At 41.3% G+C, this 17,117-nt stretch overlaps 1 protein-coding gene across 3 annotated transcripts in view; it reads right to left on the reverse strand.

Annotated features, from left to right (window-relative positions):
- DAAM1 (dishevelled associated activator of morphogenesis 1) overlaps positions 1-17,117 on the reverse strand; it is a 140,602-nt gene that overhangs the window by 97,779 nt on the left and 25,706 nt on the right. For all 3 annotated transcript variants that reach the window (XM_082386469.1, XM_082386471.1, XM_082386470.1), the window contains one exon: positions 16,205-16,423. In XM_082386469.1, the coding sequence (XP_082242595.1) occupies positions 16,205-16,423 (219 nt within the window). Of the gene's footprint in view, positions 1-16,204; positions 16,424-17,117 lie in introns of those variants that run through there.

Consider the following 17,117-nt stretch of genomic DNA (forward strand, 5'->3'; position numbering starts at 1 on the left):
ACGAAGAGGAGGATTTTGTTGTCAGACATCCCTCAGTTCCAGGTCTGGCTCTTATAGATTATGTAACCTTCAACAAGTGACTTAACCTCTGAACTTCAATTTCTTCACCTCAAAAATGAGAATAATATATATCTGATAGCCTTCTCTCAAGCAACCAAATTCATGCAACCAAAACATTTTTTTGAGTGTCTACTAAATGTTAGGCATTGTAGATGCAGGGGGTAGAAAGGTATCACAGAGCTCATGTGCTCGAGGCGGCAGAAGGGAAATCAAATAATCACACAGTCCGAGGGACGATCACACAGAGATGAGCTGTGAGAACCCACTTACTGAGGGGAGAGGTGGGGCAGTGAAGGCTGTGAGTGAACTGAAGGGAGATCTGAGAAATGAATAGGAATTAAACAGGTAAAAAGCACTGCAGACAGTGAGTGAACAGCAGCCTTGCAGGCCACTGTGAGCTTTGGTCTTTATCTTGAGAGCAATCAGAGGTCACTGGTAGATCTGAGTAAGGAGAGTGACACAGATTAAATAATAATTGGGAGTGCCTAGGCACAATGCCCAGAGTGTAATGAGACCCCCATCCCTCCATTCCAAAAGTATCTCTGCTCTGACTCATTCCGTTTTAATAATATGGCTGAAACAAGCATGCAAGATTCTAAGAGACTATCACACAGCCTTAGAGATCAATCAACACCTACTCGATGTCCTACCCATTCCAGGACCATGGCCAGACATTACAAAGGATGCAAAGATGAATAACAGACCTGGATCTCATGGAATTCAGATTCTAGTTAGGAAGACAAGATGACAGAAGGCTTCAACAGCTCCTCTTCTTAGGATAAAGTCCAAATTCCTTAGCTGGTAGGTAGGGCCCTTCATGGTATGGCCTTTGCTGATTTGCCCCACCTTGCCACCCTGGCTGCCACCTCCTCCTCCTCCTCCCCCTCCCCTCCCCTCCCCTCCTCCACCACCAGCAGCCACCTTTCAGCACGTGGGATCACAAGTTGCCCATTTCTGAATCTTTTGCACATGCTGTTCCCTTTTCCCAGAGAGCCCTTCTCACCATGTCTAAGAATCAATCCTGTTTATCTAAGCTTTTTCAAGGGATCTGCTATTCCCCCCAGGCAGCCTACCCTGACTTTCCTGGGGTGGGCAGCCCCTCTCTGCTCTCCTAACCTTATGGCATTTATCACATTGCTGCAGTTATGTTATCAGCATGTATGACTCCCTTTCTAGACGCATCCCCAGGGGGCAGGAATGAAATTTGTTCCGTTCATTTTTGCATTAATTGCCAGTCCCCAAAACAATATCTGACATAGCTGGATTGCCAAAAAAAAAAAAAAAAAAAAAAAAAAAAAGTAAGGTGAGGGAAGCTGGGGCAGCTGGGAAGGAGGGAAAGGGGATTATTGTGGGACATAGTGAAGATCAATGAGTTTCGATGATTAAAACCCATTCTTTTCTCTTTTTTGCAGTAAGATGTACATACAGTAAATGTACACTCTTAAGTATACAATTTTCAAGTTTGGCAAAGGTATACACTGAAGTGGTTTTTGCACTTTATGCGTCAGAAACTGGTTGTACCATTGTACTCTCCCACCAGCAATATATGGCAGTTCCAGTTACTCCACATTCGCACAAACATTTGGTGCTGCATCTTTTTAATTTTAGCCATCCTAGTTTATATGAAGTGGTATCTCAATGCAGTTTTAATTTGCATTTTCCTGATGACAACTGATGTTGACTATACCTTTTCACAAGTTCACATGCCATTCATACGTATTCTTTTATGAGGTATCTACTCAAATCTTTTGCCCATTTCTGAGTTGTCGGTCTTATTGTTGCAAAACATGTCCTTTGTCAGAGGTATGTACTGAGAGTATTTTGCCTCACCTGTGTCTTTTCATTTTGTTAACAGTCTATTTTGATCACTGTGTTTTTTTATGAAATATAACTTATTAATATTATTTCTTTTAGAGTTAGTGCTTTTTGTCTTCTGCAAGAAATCTTTGCAAGTTGCAGATCAAAAAAAACATTCTATGGTTTCTTATGGAAGCTGCTAGCTTTAGTTTTACCTTCTGTGTTTGAAGCTACACCCCGTCTCACAGACACCACTCTTGGGGTCATTCTCTGGTTATAAAATGGATGGATTGCTTTTGCCTTCTTTCTTTTCCAGCTACTTGCACTCATTTAGATACATTGCTGGGCAAGTTGTGGAATGAAAGCACAATTAATGCAAGGAGGAAAAATAACAGAGTACAAACTAATTTGAAATCATCTCACACATTAGTTTCTTCAAAGCTATGAAATTACTTCAACGTAATATTACAAGAGAATTTTTCATTTTGATAATTAATTCAAATACTGAAAGAGGCAATCATGGAAAACAAAACAATTAGGATCACTGTACCTCAGATGGTATCTCTTTACATGAATTTTTTGAGAAAAAAAAGTCAATCTGTAGAGGCAGAAAGCAGATCAGTGGTTGCTTGGGGCTACAGGCAGGAGCAGAGACAGACTGCAAATGGACACAAGAGGAGATAAGGTGATGGAATTGTTCTAGAACTGGATTGTGGTGATGGTTGCAAAACTGTATAAATTTATAAAAATGCACTGAATCGTACACTTACAATGGGTCCATTCTATGGCTTGTAAATTATATCTCAATAAAGTTCTAAAAAAAAAAAATCAAGCCTGGTTGTTGGAGCCCCAGGAAAACAAAGAATTCAGAGTAGAGAAAATAGAGCCTTGTGTACACAGTAAGGAAAGAAAATTCTGGTTGAACATTAGATAAACCGAGGAATTGCTTTAGAAGAGAAACTGATTGAAAACAAATGTATGAAGAGGAGGGAAAGGGAAAAAGCGGAGCTCTTTAGTGTAAGTAGTTCAATCTGGGAAGTGTGACAACTTCAGATACAATTTTTGTTTGAAACCGTGATCACTTCCATGAAATATTCCTGTCCTTTCCTTGGAAATTACATAGATTCTATTAGTATGCATTCCATTTAGGCCAAGAGATAGGCAATGTTTCCCCCAATGTCCCTTAACATTAAATTAGGTGATAGGTTAATATTAATGACTGAAGTCCTGAAGAACATTTTCAGTGTTTTTTGTTTTTCCTGAGTGGTGGACTAGAGAAGAGTATTGGCTCCTCTGCGGGTTAATAGCCAAGTTTTTCACTAAGATTAACAAACAAATGTAGTTAGCCCAACCTCAATCCTGGTTGCTTCTAGATCACCTTACTTTTACTTTTTACCTCTCACTTTACTTTTTTTTTTTTTTTTTTCCTTTTTGCAATCCAGCTATGTCAGATACTGTTTTGGGGATTGGCAATTAATGCAAAGATGAATAGAATAAATAAATTTAGTTCCTGCTACTATACCTCAGACTGGGATGGCCTAGCTCCTTTCATCGGCCAAAGAATTTTGTTTTTTTTCATATTATTCTTTCTTGGACAAAGTTTTAAAAGGAAAATGATTTAGCAAATGAAAAAAAAAGAAACATCTGCACCAAGCATCACTCCTCTCCACGAAAAGCTCAAGTTTCTTAAAAACTGAAAGCAACGAACAAAACCCTAAAGGCTTTTCTTCTTGGGGAAGATATCAATTATCTTTTTCATAACTTTGTAAAATATTTATTTCATATAGTTATAATATCTTGGAGAAAAGGTAATAATTAGACACTTTTTTATTAAGAAGAAAAGAACTCTGAAGGAAGCCCACCTGCAGGAACTAAAGTTCTAGGTTTCATCCCTAACAAAGCATATTATCAAGCCCCACTTCTAAAAGATTCTGTACAAAGAAACCCCACCAGTCCTACACTCTAGAGTAAGCAGGCAGCTCTATAGAGAAATCTATTTAAATCAGAAAACAATTGGCACAGTACAAATCTAAGGAAATGGATTGATTTGCTAAATAAAGCAAGGGAAGGAATTTTGAGATAATATACAATAAGGGTCTTGAATGAGTTGAAAAGCTCTTGTCAGAGATGTGAGCTAAACTGCAATATGGGATTATTTATGACACCTTCAGTCCAATATTTAAAGCATTTATTCTTTGAAAATCTACCAAGTCAATAGATTTCAGTGAGCCAACAACAAGTGAGTTTCCAACTAACAAGAGAAATCTCTAATAAAGGAATTCAGGATTTCTATTTCTAATGAGTTAAGCTAACTCTATATTCACACAGAAGTAGGAAGACATATGATGAACGCTGGGAGAAATGGAGATTAAAAAAATGAGGAGAGGGAGAAGCTAAGACAGGTCCTTGGGGTCACCCTGCCAATCAACCCATTGTTTTGTATGTGTTTCTGTTTTGGGTTGTTTGGGTGTTTTGTTTTGGCTTTGTTTGTTTGGTTTTGGTTTTGGTTTTCAAACAGTCCCTGACAAGGTAATCGTCCATCTGACTCACTGTATAGAGCTCACAGAATTTTCAACATTTTATTATTCACACAAGGCTAACTTTTCTCCTTCAAATTAAATACACCAGGTATTTACCCACAGCAAACGGGCCCAAGTCACCCATCCTAACCCCACCCACCAAAGGTTTCCCACATGCCCAGCAAGCAGCAACCCCCTGGTTCACCTCACACACACCCAACATCAGCAGTGCCTTCCCTGGATTTAGCCCTCTCCCTCGTCCACCCTCGCCTCCCATCCCACAACTCAACACCACCAGATATAAGTCAAACCCTCTCAGAGGGACAAGTGAACAGACCTGAAGTCACAAGACATGGTGATAAGTACCACATCACGGGGAAAAGGCCAGACAAAGCAGTGGAGGGCTGAAGGGTGACACTGTGGCAACAAAAAAATTACCCTTTTATAAACGGATGGAGAAAATGTACTATTCAGCTGTAATAAATCATTAAATTTATGAACATCCAGCCTTCCCACAGCAAACGACCATCGCATCAAGGAGTCATGAACTGCCATCACACCTCTTAAAATTTAACCACGATGACCCTGAGAACAGTATTTTATTTTCACAGAGGTGGTTTGGAAACCTGAAAGTTAGATACGACTTTTGTTTGTTTAAATAGAGGTGCATTCAGTGAATTATTACCTGTTCCTAACCAGTCAGGAAAGACATAAATGGAAAACAACGGAGAGTGCTAAGTCCCAAAAGGGATGTGTACACACAGAGAACAAACCTTGAAGGTTTTCAGCTTGTACGATTTCTGCCAACGTTCTTAGTCATTACACAAAATACCACAATGTGACTCACCACCACCTACACAGCAATGTTCTCTGTGACTGATAGACGTGTTTTCATTCAATATACAAAAAAAAGAAGTGAGAAATCCCACAAGCAAAGGGTGACTAATAAAAATAATTTTTAGTACCTCACTACCCATGGTTAATCGTTTTATACTATTTCTTTTCCTACTTTTAATAGTAGGCAGTGCAAACTATCCAGTTTGCTAGACAAAGTCTGCTGCTAAACCTGTAGGCTTCTTGTTTGGCTTCCTTGTGTTATTTCAACTAGAAACTCATTAGAGTAACTTTAACTTTTTTATTTTATTTTTGGCTGTGTTGGGTCTTCGTTTCTGTGCGAGGGCTTTCTCTAGTTGTGGCAAGTGGGGGCCACTCTTCATTGCGGTGCGCGGGCCTCACTATCGCGGCCTCTCTTGTTGCGGAGCACAGGCTCCAGACGCGCAGGCTCAGTAGTTGTGGTTCGCGGGCCCAGTTGCTCCGTGGCATGTGGGATCTTCCCAGACCAGGGCTCGAACCCGTGTCCCCTGCATTGGCAGGCGGACTCTCAACCACTGCACCACCAGGGAAGCCCTAACTTTTAATTAGTCTGCATCACCAGCAGTTTTCCAGTAATCTAAAATAAATAACTCTGTTCTAAACATATGTTAAAATCATCTCCCAATACCCATCCAGCCACCCAAATTTCCAATTTTTATATTTATAATCTAATACAACTTCTGCTGACAAGGCTTAATTGAGAGAATTTCTAAGCAATGTTTTCCTAAGTGAATGGAGGGACTTTGTCTCCTGACACACAGAATCAGCTTATAGAGTGACAGATGAGAGAGGCACCCTAAGGCCCTGTGGGCAACTGTGAAGCCAAGTTCCATACATGTCCCCCTCCCTCAGTGACACCAGCACTGCTACCGCCCAGACTCCTCCCCACCAGCTCAGCATGTCCTCCAGAGACTTGTTGGGCAGCTCAGCTGACCCTTTTAAGTTTTAATTGGGTCAAAAGATATCTAGCACAATGAGTCTCTTCCCACACTGCAGCTATTTATTTATTTTACCATGTAATATAGGGTAGAGAGACTGTTAAGGACAGAAAATATTTCTTAGACATTATCACCCTTAGCCTTTTAATCTGCTATCCTTCATGACAACCACTCTGGTGCTCACACAGTAACTGACAACCAAATGAAGAAGATGAGCAAACAGAATGACAATGGGTGGGCAGGGATGCAGGAAGAGTGCAGGAATCAGCCCAAATCTATCACGACTACTTCAAGAATAATTCAAAATAGGAACCCAACTGCTGGATGATTCAGCCGTCATTAATTCCTGCACACACACACACACACGCATACATTCACTCAAATACATCCTGAGCATCTCATGTGTAATCCTTCAGTAGTAAGTTACTCATCCAGGCCACAAGCATTTACTGAGCATTGATTCTGGGCCAGATACTGCTCCGGGGATCCTGAGAGTGAAAAAGCCAGATAGGATGCCTGTACCATTCTGCTCTCTGAACGCAAAGATACATGTTCACAGTGGATTTAACATAATGAGTGTCCATATGTGAATAAACTCAAACCAATTGTTTAAAAGATGGCAAAGGACTTGCTTTTTCTTCTATATCCGAGAAATACCCATCTTTCCTGAAAACAACCCATGCATATATTCTAAGTGAGCTTCCAGTCATTTGGTTTAGTTTAGTTCTTAAATATTATATTGTGTAATGAAATAAACATCTAGCAGCTGTAGGATGTTTCCAGTAGATTCATTTAAAATTGGACAAGAGGGGGAAAATTCCAACTTTTTTAGGAATCTGGTTTTTAAAAATATATATTATATATTATATATATTACATATATATTTTTTTTTTCCTTCATCCATGAGCCAGAAAATTATAACTAAAAGATGTAGCTGGTACTGAGCTCCTACAACGTGAATCAAGAAACAGTTTGAAATGCCAGAGGAATTCTGGGAATTGAAGGTGGAGGATAGGGGATTCCAATCACAGCGGATAAAAGAAGAGTTGAGGACAGTTTAGAACTGAAATACACGATCCATGTATTGGGCATTCACCTCCCGCAGGCCATGTGACATATGTTTTGTGAGAGCAAATGGTGTTTAAATGATTCCCAGTGCATCAATAGATATTCTCAAGTGCAGTTATTTGTACAAACTAGCCATTACTGAAACACATTTTCAAAATTACACTTGAAAGCTTACCTAAACCACACTATTTATGGAGATCAAATTATCCTCCCAGTCTTTAAAACCTATATTGGTTTGTATGGGGACACGTAAAGAGTTGGCAAGTAGTGCAGTTTGCTGACTTTGTGTAATTCACACATGGTAGCCTGAGGATTAAGTTAAACAATCAGATATTAAGTTGTAGCCAAAAGCTAAGTAGATACATACCGCTCAGCGTCTCTTTAGGACTCCTAATAATGAAAATCATCAAGGCCAAGGGGACTCATAACCATTTTCTCAATAACGTTATCAGTTCAGAGATGGTTTTGCAGTATTTGTATTAAAAAAATAAAGGTTTCATGTTTCTTTCCTCCATCTCTCCCTGCGTCCCCACCCCCATTTCAGTCCCTAATCTAAATTAAGAAGCACCCAGAAATAAACGGACTGATAAACTATCTAACATGAAGTAAAAAATGTAAGTGGAGAAAAGGACATTTGGAATGGTCTTGATGAGATAAGATATAAATTTAGGACTAGAAGGAGTAAAATGGTTTTGTGGTTTTATCTTAAGCTTTCCTGGATTTGTTTTTGTGAATCAGAAGGTATGAAGAAAATTTTGAAAACCATCTTGACCATCTTACTGTCTCTAAGCAGACAGGACCTCAACCAGTACAAAGAGGTGTATACTGTCCATTGGGATGAAGATCTACTGCCAAACCTACTTGATTCCTGGATGTATTACAAAGTTCTGTTCAAAAGTACAATAGAGGGGCTTCCCTGGCGGTGCAGTGGTTAAGAATCCGCCTGGCAATGCAGGGGACACAGGTTCGAGCCCTGGTCTGGGAAGATCCCACATGCCACGGAGCAACAAAGCCCGTGAGCCACAACTACTGAGCCTGTGCTCTACAGCCTGCGAGCCACAACTACTGAGCCCACGTGCCACAACTACTGAAGCCCGCCCGCCTAGAGCCTGTGCTCCGCAACAAGAGAAGCCACCGCAATGAGAAGCCCATGCACCACAACGAAGAGTAGCCCCTGCTCGCTGCAACTAGAGAAAGCCCGCACACAGCAATGAAGACCCAAAGCAGGCAAAAAATAAATAAAATAAAATAAAATAATTAAAAAAAAAAAAAGTACAATAGAGAAAAGCAAGCAAAACCACCTATATCCACATCCCCTGTATCACAAATCATCAGGTGTTCTCAGGGCCTAAATAATTTGTTTATAAAGTTCTGGGTTTAGGATTGTTTATGGGTCACCTTTAAATTGACTGTATATTGGCAGTAGTTCACATCTACCCCATAGGAATTTTAGCACTGAACACATTTAAGCCCATATCTACACTCCCACTTCCCTTTGTGATGTACTACATGTTTTCATGCTGTTCCAAACATTTTTCTATGAACCCATCAAGTTGATTTATCCAAAAATGCCACAGTGTCAAGGGAATATCTACTCAATATTTTTTTTCTTCCCTGTCAACTAACCATGTGCTTTAGATAAACAGGATTTTCTCTTTTGACTTTTATAGGTTTGTCAATTGGACAAAAAAAAATTAACCTCATGGAAATTGAACAATTTTGATACCAATTCCTTCATTAGACTACGATTTTTGGCTTCCAGACAACTGAACACTTTGAGACTATTCTAGATATATCTTTGAAGTCTTTATATAGTCTGATTTCCTCTGCTTAACTACCAAGCAATCCTTTACACTCCAATTAAGAACAACAGATTAAAACTATGACTTCTTACAAGCAGTTTTTTGGTACTTCCATCAGGTTAATATCAAATGTTCCTGCTACCCAATTTTTTCATCTTTCTTGGAGACAAGGAACTGAATAGCTCCTGCAAGAAACTTTCTATTCTTAGTCATGGTCTTCGTATAAAAGGCAAGTTTTAAAAATAAACGGATAAAAAGTGTTGAAACTTTTCATCAATTCTGGTGATAATGGAAGAATTTTATTATTAAAGAGGGCTTAAAATAGCCCTAGTAATAAAAGAAATTATGTTGATAGTCTGAGAAGATGGGTACCAGTTCACATGGCTAGTAAAAGAACAAAATCTGTACACTGGTAAACCATAAGACTAACTTTGATTCCTGTAGCTCCTTTCATACCAAAGTGACTTCAGAACATAATGAAAAATGAAGAGATTACTGATGTACGTTCCCAAGGGAATTCATCTGGCACAGCTTACCTTGACTATGAATTCATCTAACTCTGATACATCACCTAAATCCTCTCATTCCTACTTTCTTCATTTCTCAAAGTCTATGCTGGTTACTAATGTTGAGAGTGTCCTCAGGACTTAATAAAGATAAAACTGACCCATACTAAGTTATTATATTTATGAACATACAAATCTTCTCATTATCCACCAACACTATCTTCCCCATTGAGACATTAACTTTTGTTGACAGTCCTCAATTGCATAAAAGGTGATCATTAATAAATTTCTCAATAAGTTTCTTTAAAATATTTTATGTTTCCTGGAAGGCACAGCACTGTATAACAAATTATCCCAGAACATTAGACCCATTGGCCAAATAAATGGTAGACTAAACACTGAATTTGAAAGAAGGCAGATTAATCAGGAAACAGTATAAATGGAATTGGTAACATTTCAGGCTTAGGAAAACTTGGGTCCATACTGTCTATTATTCCCAACTAGCTATAAATTCACAGTGATGTACTATATTAGAAAGGAAAGTTTTCCTCTGGTCCATCTGTGAAACTGATTCCAAGTACAATTCTAAAATAATGACCATACTTGTCATAAACCTGGTTTCGCACCTAAAACCTCACCCAGGCAAAGCAGTTGTACGTTCTGATGTTTCACAAGGCAAGAGAACTGAGGGAACCTGTGAGGAGATACCAGTTCCAATGTGGCTGTTCCTGTGAAATATTCTGCAGGATACCCTTAGCCCACCAACTCTTGGCATATTCAAGAGTCTACGTATTTGGATAGAAAATTGGAAGGGAGCTCTTAGTAAATTCCCTTTCCTTTCCATTTCAAAATTAAAGTAGCCAGAGGAGGTAAGCATTGAAACAACGCATCTCACCTCAACAACTGGACTCAATGGAAAACATACTCAGAATCTACCCAAGGAGACATGACACTTTTTGCTAAAACTTACTGATACCTCACAGAGACTGCAATAAGCAAGGGTTATTTTTGTAAATATAACCAGACAGCAAAATATTTTTACATACTTTGGTATATTTAGTTCATTGAGAGAACCTGTAAGAAAGCAGAGGTACTGTCCTTTGGTTCAAATAAGAATCTGAGATATATAATTAAATCAACACAACCATCCCCATCCTCTTTTCCTGGCTCTCAGAACCCCAATCTGCTCAGGCTCCTATTTCACACTCCATCTACACTGAACTTTCAGTTCCTTGAGCCTTCCACATTCTGTCTCTTACCTCCCAGTCCCATACATGCTGTTTCACTGTCTGTAACACTCTTTCCTCTCCTCTTCGCCTGGATAAGTCTTTCTAGTTTTTCACGTCTTACATTAAATATCGTTTCCTCCAGGAAGGCTTCCAAGATCCTTCCACACTAGGTACCTGTGAGGCTTGGGGGTAGGTGTAAGCAGCATCCTCCTTCCCCAACAAGAATGGAATTAAATGACAGCTAGGTTAAGAAATCAAGCAAATGGAGATCAAAATACCTTCCTTTTCACTCCTGAAAGCTGGGTTGGAGAACCCAACTTTCATCTGTAGACAAGTGGGCTTGTTGAGATTTCAGTGCTGAATTAAGACACTTAGCCACTCATCATGGAGACAGCTGGACAATTGCAGAACTCCCCAAGGGGGTTCAAACCTATGAAGTTTATAGCACCAAGGGTCACAGAATGTATGCTTTCTGAAGGCAGGTTGATTTGCAGAGAATTACAGAAAGGGAGAGAGACTAAACTATGCATATTCCAAAGAGGAGTTGGAAGAGAAGCTGAGAATATTACTTCCCGGCAAGAGAGCTAAGAGTGATGGAAATAGAACCTGTGAATCAACTCTTACCTTGTGAAAAAAGAGGGGAATAAAGGTTCTTCCCCAAGAAAATGTACTGCTGGAGCAGCCCCTCTCATAGCCCTCGGTCACAGTGGATAAGAAAGAGTGCCTGTTTTGTTGCCTGTTTCCCCTGCTAGACCTTCTGCCCCACAAAGTCATTAAGGACCAGCTGCCTCAGGGCCTGGCACAGAGCAGGCACTTAACACACACACATACATCAAAAGAATCGATCTGTCAATTAATAACACATTCTTCTGTTTATCCCCAAGGAAATCTTCCACTGCTAACGTTAAGATGGAAGAAGTTACTTGAACAAGGACAGTGCACAGAGCTATCATCCCCAGCACTCTTCAAATATGTTGGTGGGGATAATCTAAGACCTAAAAACCCTGCAGGAAAGACAAGACTTTAGCTGAATCTTATTTTCAGGGAAAAATGCTGAATCTCAGATGGGTTACATTCTTGATTTGTGGCTGAGGCAAAGGACAAAGCAGAAGTGGAGAGGGGAGGAGGAGGCGGTAATACAGAAAAAGGACTGATGCTCAAAGGCATAAAATATATGCAGACATCACACTAATGCTCAATATTTTATTTTTAAATATCCCAAATCATTTTAAAATTGTGGGCAAGAAGACTTTATTTCTATTTGGCAATTTTCTCTCTCTCTCACACACACACACACACACACACACACACACACACACACACACCGCACATTCCCAAGTTATACATCCTCAGTTCTCCAGGAGGTATAGAACCGCTTTAAACGCAGCTGGTCGACTGGTAGGGAGTGGAAACTAACAAGAGTTGGCAAAGATGCGAAAAAATTGGAACTCTCATACACTGCTGGTGGAAATGTAAGCGCAGCCACTTTGGAAAACAGTCTGGAAGTTCCTCAAAAGTTATATACAGTGTTATATATGACCCAGAAATCCCGCTCTCAGGTATATACCCATGAGAACTGAAACTATATTTCCACACGAAAAAACTTGTATATGAACGTTTAGAGCAGCAAAACTCATAATAGCTAAAGACTGGCAACAACCCAAATGTCCATCAGCAATGAGCGGATAAACAAAATGTGGTATGTCCATACAACGGAATTTATTCAACAATAACAAGAAATGAAGTACTGATACATACTACAACTTGGAAAAACCTTGAAAAGATTATGCTAACTGAAAGGAGGCAGTTACAAAGGACCACATATTATCTGATTCTATTTATATGAAATGACCAGAATAGGCAAACTCACAAAAACAGAGACTAGATTAGTGGCTGCCTGGGGATGGTAGGGTTGAGGAGAAGTGGCAAGTGGTGGCTAATGGGTAAGGGAGTTGCTTTTGGGGGTGATGAAAATGTTCTCAAATGTATTGTAGTGATGGGGGCACTACTCTGTGAATATACCAAAAACCAGTGAACTGTACACTTTACACAGGTGAATTATAGGGTATGCGAATTGTACCTCTACAAAGCTGTTACTAAAAACAAAGCGGGGGGTGGGGGGTGGTATGGGGCAGAGTGTGGGTCTGGGACCTCCAGAAATCACTACATCCTGAGGTTGGACTGCTCCGGACTGCCCCGCCTGTGGCAGGGAGACTGTTAGAGTATGAGGCGCTGCTCAGGACCCGCATTCTTTAAAGATTCACAAGGCCGACCTCCCACCCACGCCTGCTTTATTTATGAGATGATAAGGGTGCAGTAAGTAATTCTGAAACCAACCTATTTGGTATCACTTTTAAATACATCAAAATGAGTGACTCATCAGATGAGACAAAGGAAACTAGTTTATAACAACCGGCTCTAATGAGATGCTTTCCACCAGATAGAGACAGAATGGTCTGCAAGTTAGGACCCACACTGGCGTGCTCACAGCAGCCAGATCAGCTTTCAAGAAAAGGAAAAGCCTGAGATATTTGCCTGGGGTGTTGTGTCCAGAAAATACCTGAACTATCTCCTATCCTTCTCGTTGTACTAGGATGTGGGGTATAAAGCACCCATGACTAGATGCCAGCCTTTTAAAAGAAGCTGTCTTCTTTAATCTTCACACCAACCTTAGCAGAGAGATGGCATTATCCCCATTTTGTAGGTGAGGAAATAAACTCAAATTCCAATAGAAACCATTTCAGAGGAAGTTACCCTAGGTTGCAGCGTGCTCTGACTCCAGAGGGCACGTGGCCTCCCTCTCCTAAGCGTGGGCACAGGCAGAACTGCTCCCGCGACTAGTCAAGAGAGCCCAGGGCAGAGGTTCCCAGTGGCTTTGAGCCCACCTCCTTTGTCCCAGGATACCCTTGGCAGTTGGATGGATCCGTGGTCTAAGTCCCTGAAGTCAAGAGTAGACAAAAATCCATCCATCACTCACCAGGACAGATACAAACCTCAAGATAATTTGTTTTCCAATGGTTTTGGCTTAAAGTTCTGGTTTGGCATTGGCTTTTTAGCAACTAACAGCTGTAGGCAATTTTCACACAGAATAAAGACATCAATAAGGCAGAGAGTGGAATTTTCTCCTTTATGAATACAGAACAATGAGCTGTCTTCAAGATGTACGTGGAGCTGCCACCACAAAGGCTCTGGCTTGGGTCTCATTTTGGGAGGCTGACAGAATACAATTGAAAGGACACTGGAGGTGGATGCTTTGAGTGGTACTCGCTCTGCCCACCAGCTCCACTACCACTGAGGAGGCCTTCATCTATCAGCAATATCTGTCTCCTTAGGTTGACTTTTGGTTTTAAAATACTTTAACTGGGCAATAACACCAAGCACATCAGTGCATCATTACTGTTCTTCTTGATAGCCATCCTGATACACGATTCTCTGCCCACCCCTGGGAAAGGACTGTGTCCTCCACCCATCCCAATGACCTCAGGCTTGACCATGTGACTTGTGGTGCCAGTCTCTACAGAAGGATGATATGTCCTTACCCTGCGTGATTTGCATTGGCCAAAGAAATGTGGGCTAAAGTGACACGTGTCATTTCCAAGCATAAGCTTAGAGCCTGCTAGCAGTTCACCATGTCTCTCTTTCCTATTCCATCAGGCCTGGGTCTTGGTCTTGAGCAGAATATGGCACAGAGCAGAACCACAGCTGACTCACACTAGACATGCAGCATTAGCAAGAGATAAGCCTCTGCTGTTGTAACCACTGAGATTTTGCTATCACAGGATACACTAGCTGCAGATGACCGAGACGGCCGTTAACAATGATCCCCTCCACTTCTCTTCTCACTTTCTATCCCTCCTCACAACTCACCTCCTCCAGAAAGCCTTCCCTGACCACCCTCCTCATCATTGTGTCCTACACCCCAAAACACATTTACACAGAGGTGTGTGTGCTTCTTCCTTTGGTGGCATCATACCTCTTGTTATACTGCTGAAACTGTCAGCTCTTTGGGAGCAGGTTCTAGTTTTCCATTTTGAACCACCTCACTAACATCTAGAACAGAGTTCTGCATGCAGTGGAAATGGGAGAGGGTAGAGAGAGATTCCTGAAACGCTGAAAATATTCAACGTCATCAAGTGTAAACATGCTGCCGGGAGTCATCTCTTTTCCCCACCAATTCTGGTTGGTAATCAGCCCATTAATCCACTCAGGAGGCCAGAACTCAAACATCAGCTTCATAGTACTCTCTCTTCTTGGCTTATCTCGTAAGAGAAGCTTATAGGTGAATCCTGGTCCATCAAAGCTGGAGTGACAATCAGTTCAGTTATTAGCCCTTGAGGGCAGTAACATAGCCTACGTTACTTTTTTGACCTAAGATTCATGTAAAATGATAGCAGTCTCTAGTATCTGTTGAATAATATAAATGGTCTGATTAGAACTAACTCCATTACAAAATGCCAGTGGTGATCAAGGGAGGATAGAGTCCTCGTGTAACATCTATTGAACCCCTAAGAAGGGGCAGGCTTTGGGCCATTCCCACTCTGCATTATTCTCATTTAAACATTACATCAAACCTAGGAGAAGGTGTTTTTTTTTTTTTCCTTCCGCTTTCCGGAATGTAGACTCGGAAAAGTCATATGCTTTTTCCATACTGATACAGATAATAAAGTCAGAGCAGTAATTTGAACCAAGGTCTTCCTAATGCCCGTGCCAGTGCCCTTGACTGTGCCATAATACCCTCCGGAACACGGAATGGAAAGAAACACTACTTCGCAGGTGCTTGACAAACTAAGTTGAAGACAGCGCCTGCATCTCTTGATGAATGGGTCCTACACTAGATACATCCCTCACTTCAGTATAGTGGATTCTAAAATATGATAGTATCTATAAAAAGCTTCCCACAACAGTTATTATTGCAGTCCTATCATTAGGCTAAATTATACTCTACTTAAGTAATAATGTCTTTCATCCAAGGATCAAGGACAGGAGGGACAGTATGACTAATGACTCATTTTTTAAAAGACACTATTACTACACACTGGGAGTGGCGGGAAGTATGGCAGTAATCCCAGCAGGTGCGAAGCAGATGAAGGAAATATTTGCGCACACAAGCATCTCAGGTTGGGATGGGGAGGAATTAGAAAGGGCAACTTAGGAAGCAGTCGTGCCACATATCTGAAGACCTAAAGGTCTAAATCCCTCCACTTAAAGCACCAGCAAAGCCCTCTGATGCTACCCTTTTCTTTCTCCTTCTCCACAGGCTCAGTGCTGACAGTTGGGGGTGCAGATCGAAGGGACGGATGGGGGCCATTTCACTGAAGAAAGGCAAGCCTGTGTCTGACCAAACTGTCCACATCCTCTCCCCTCCCTCTTGGATAGCCCCGACTACCCCTGGGATGGAAGTCTGAGACTCACCACAAGTTCACTGAACATGACGTCCAGCTCCTCCACAGGGGGCATGGGTAACGCTGGCTCCATGGTCTGAAGCGCAAAGTTGCTATCATTTCGCAGCCGATACGTGATTTCTGGGTGATCATTATTTCGGAAACAGCAGAAGATGAAGGAAATCCCCCGTCCACCTCTCTTCCTCGGGGCCATAGCTGAATTCTGTTCTATTTCTTGACCGATTAAACTCTGCGAAAAGAGGACATGGCATGTTAAGAATACAAAAATGGATAAGATATATATAGTTTTCAAGTCAGACCAATTCAAGAAAGAGCCCGGGAAGCCAGAGGCAGTGTCAGTGGAGCCAACACCTGGAGGCAACGTCTGCAGGGCATAGGGGACAAGCCCGAGAGGCTGGGGTCCACCAGGGCAGAGAGCACATGCCCGTCTAGGCACTTGTTCAGTGTTTCCTACGACCCACTGCTGAGCAAGCAGTAACACTCCAGCCACCGCACGCCACGGCATACGCTCCAATCCCATTGGGCTCCTGGCCATTCTCTGCGCATCGTGTGCTCTTTCTTGCCAACCCATATTGTTCTTGTTACTCCCCTGCAAGAATGACCTTCTCTTCCTTGCCACCTAGAGGATCTCTTACTTATCCTCTAGGGTTTGACTGCAATTTCTCCTTTGCTTTCCCCAAGCAGAATTAATAATATATATGCTAAGACATATCTATCCATTCCAGCTCATGTCACAGTCGAAGTTCCTTAGAAAGTGTCTTCCTATTAGACTGGGATAACTCAAAGCAGGGGGAAGGGGCTGTGTATCAAGCAACTTGGTGGCCCTAGTGCCCCGCACAGCACCAGGAAGTCAGAAGACACTCAGTTAATGTTTATTGTGTTGAATAAATTCATAACAAAGGAGGAGTGACTTAACACGAGCT

The sequence above is a fragment of the Balaenoptera borealis genome (assembly GCF_965194805.1).
Source record: "Balaenoptera borealis genome assembly, chromosome: 3".
NCBI classification, from domain to species: Eukaryota; Metazoa; Chordata; class Mammalia; order Artiodactyla; family Balaenopteridae; genus Balaenoptera; species Balaenoptera borealis.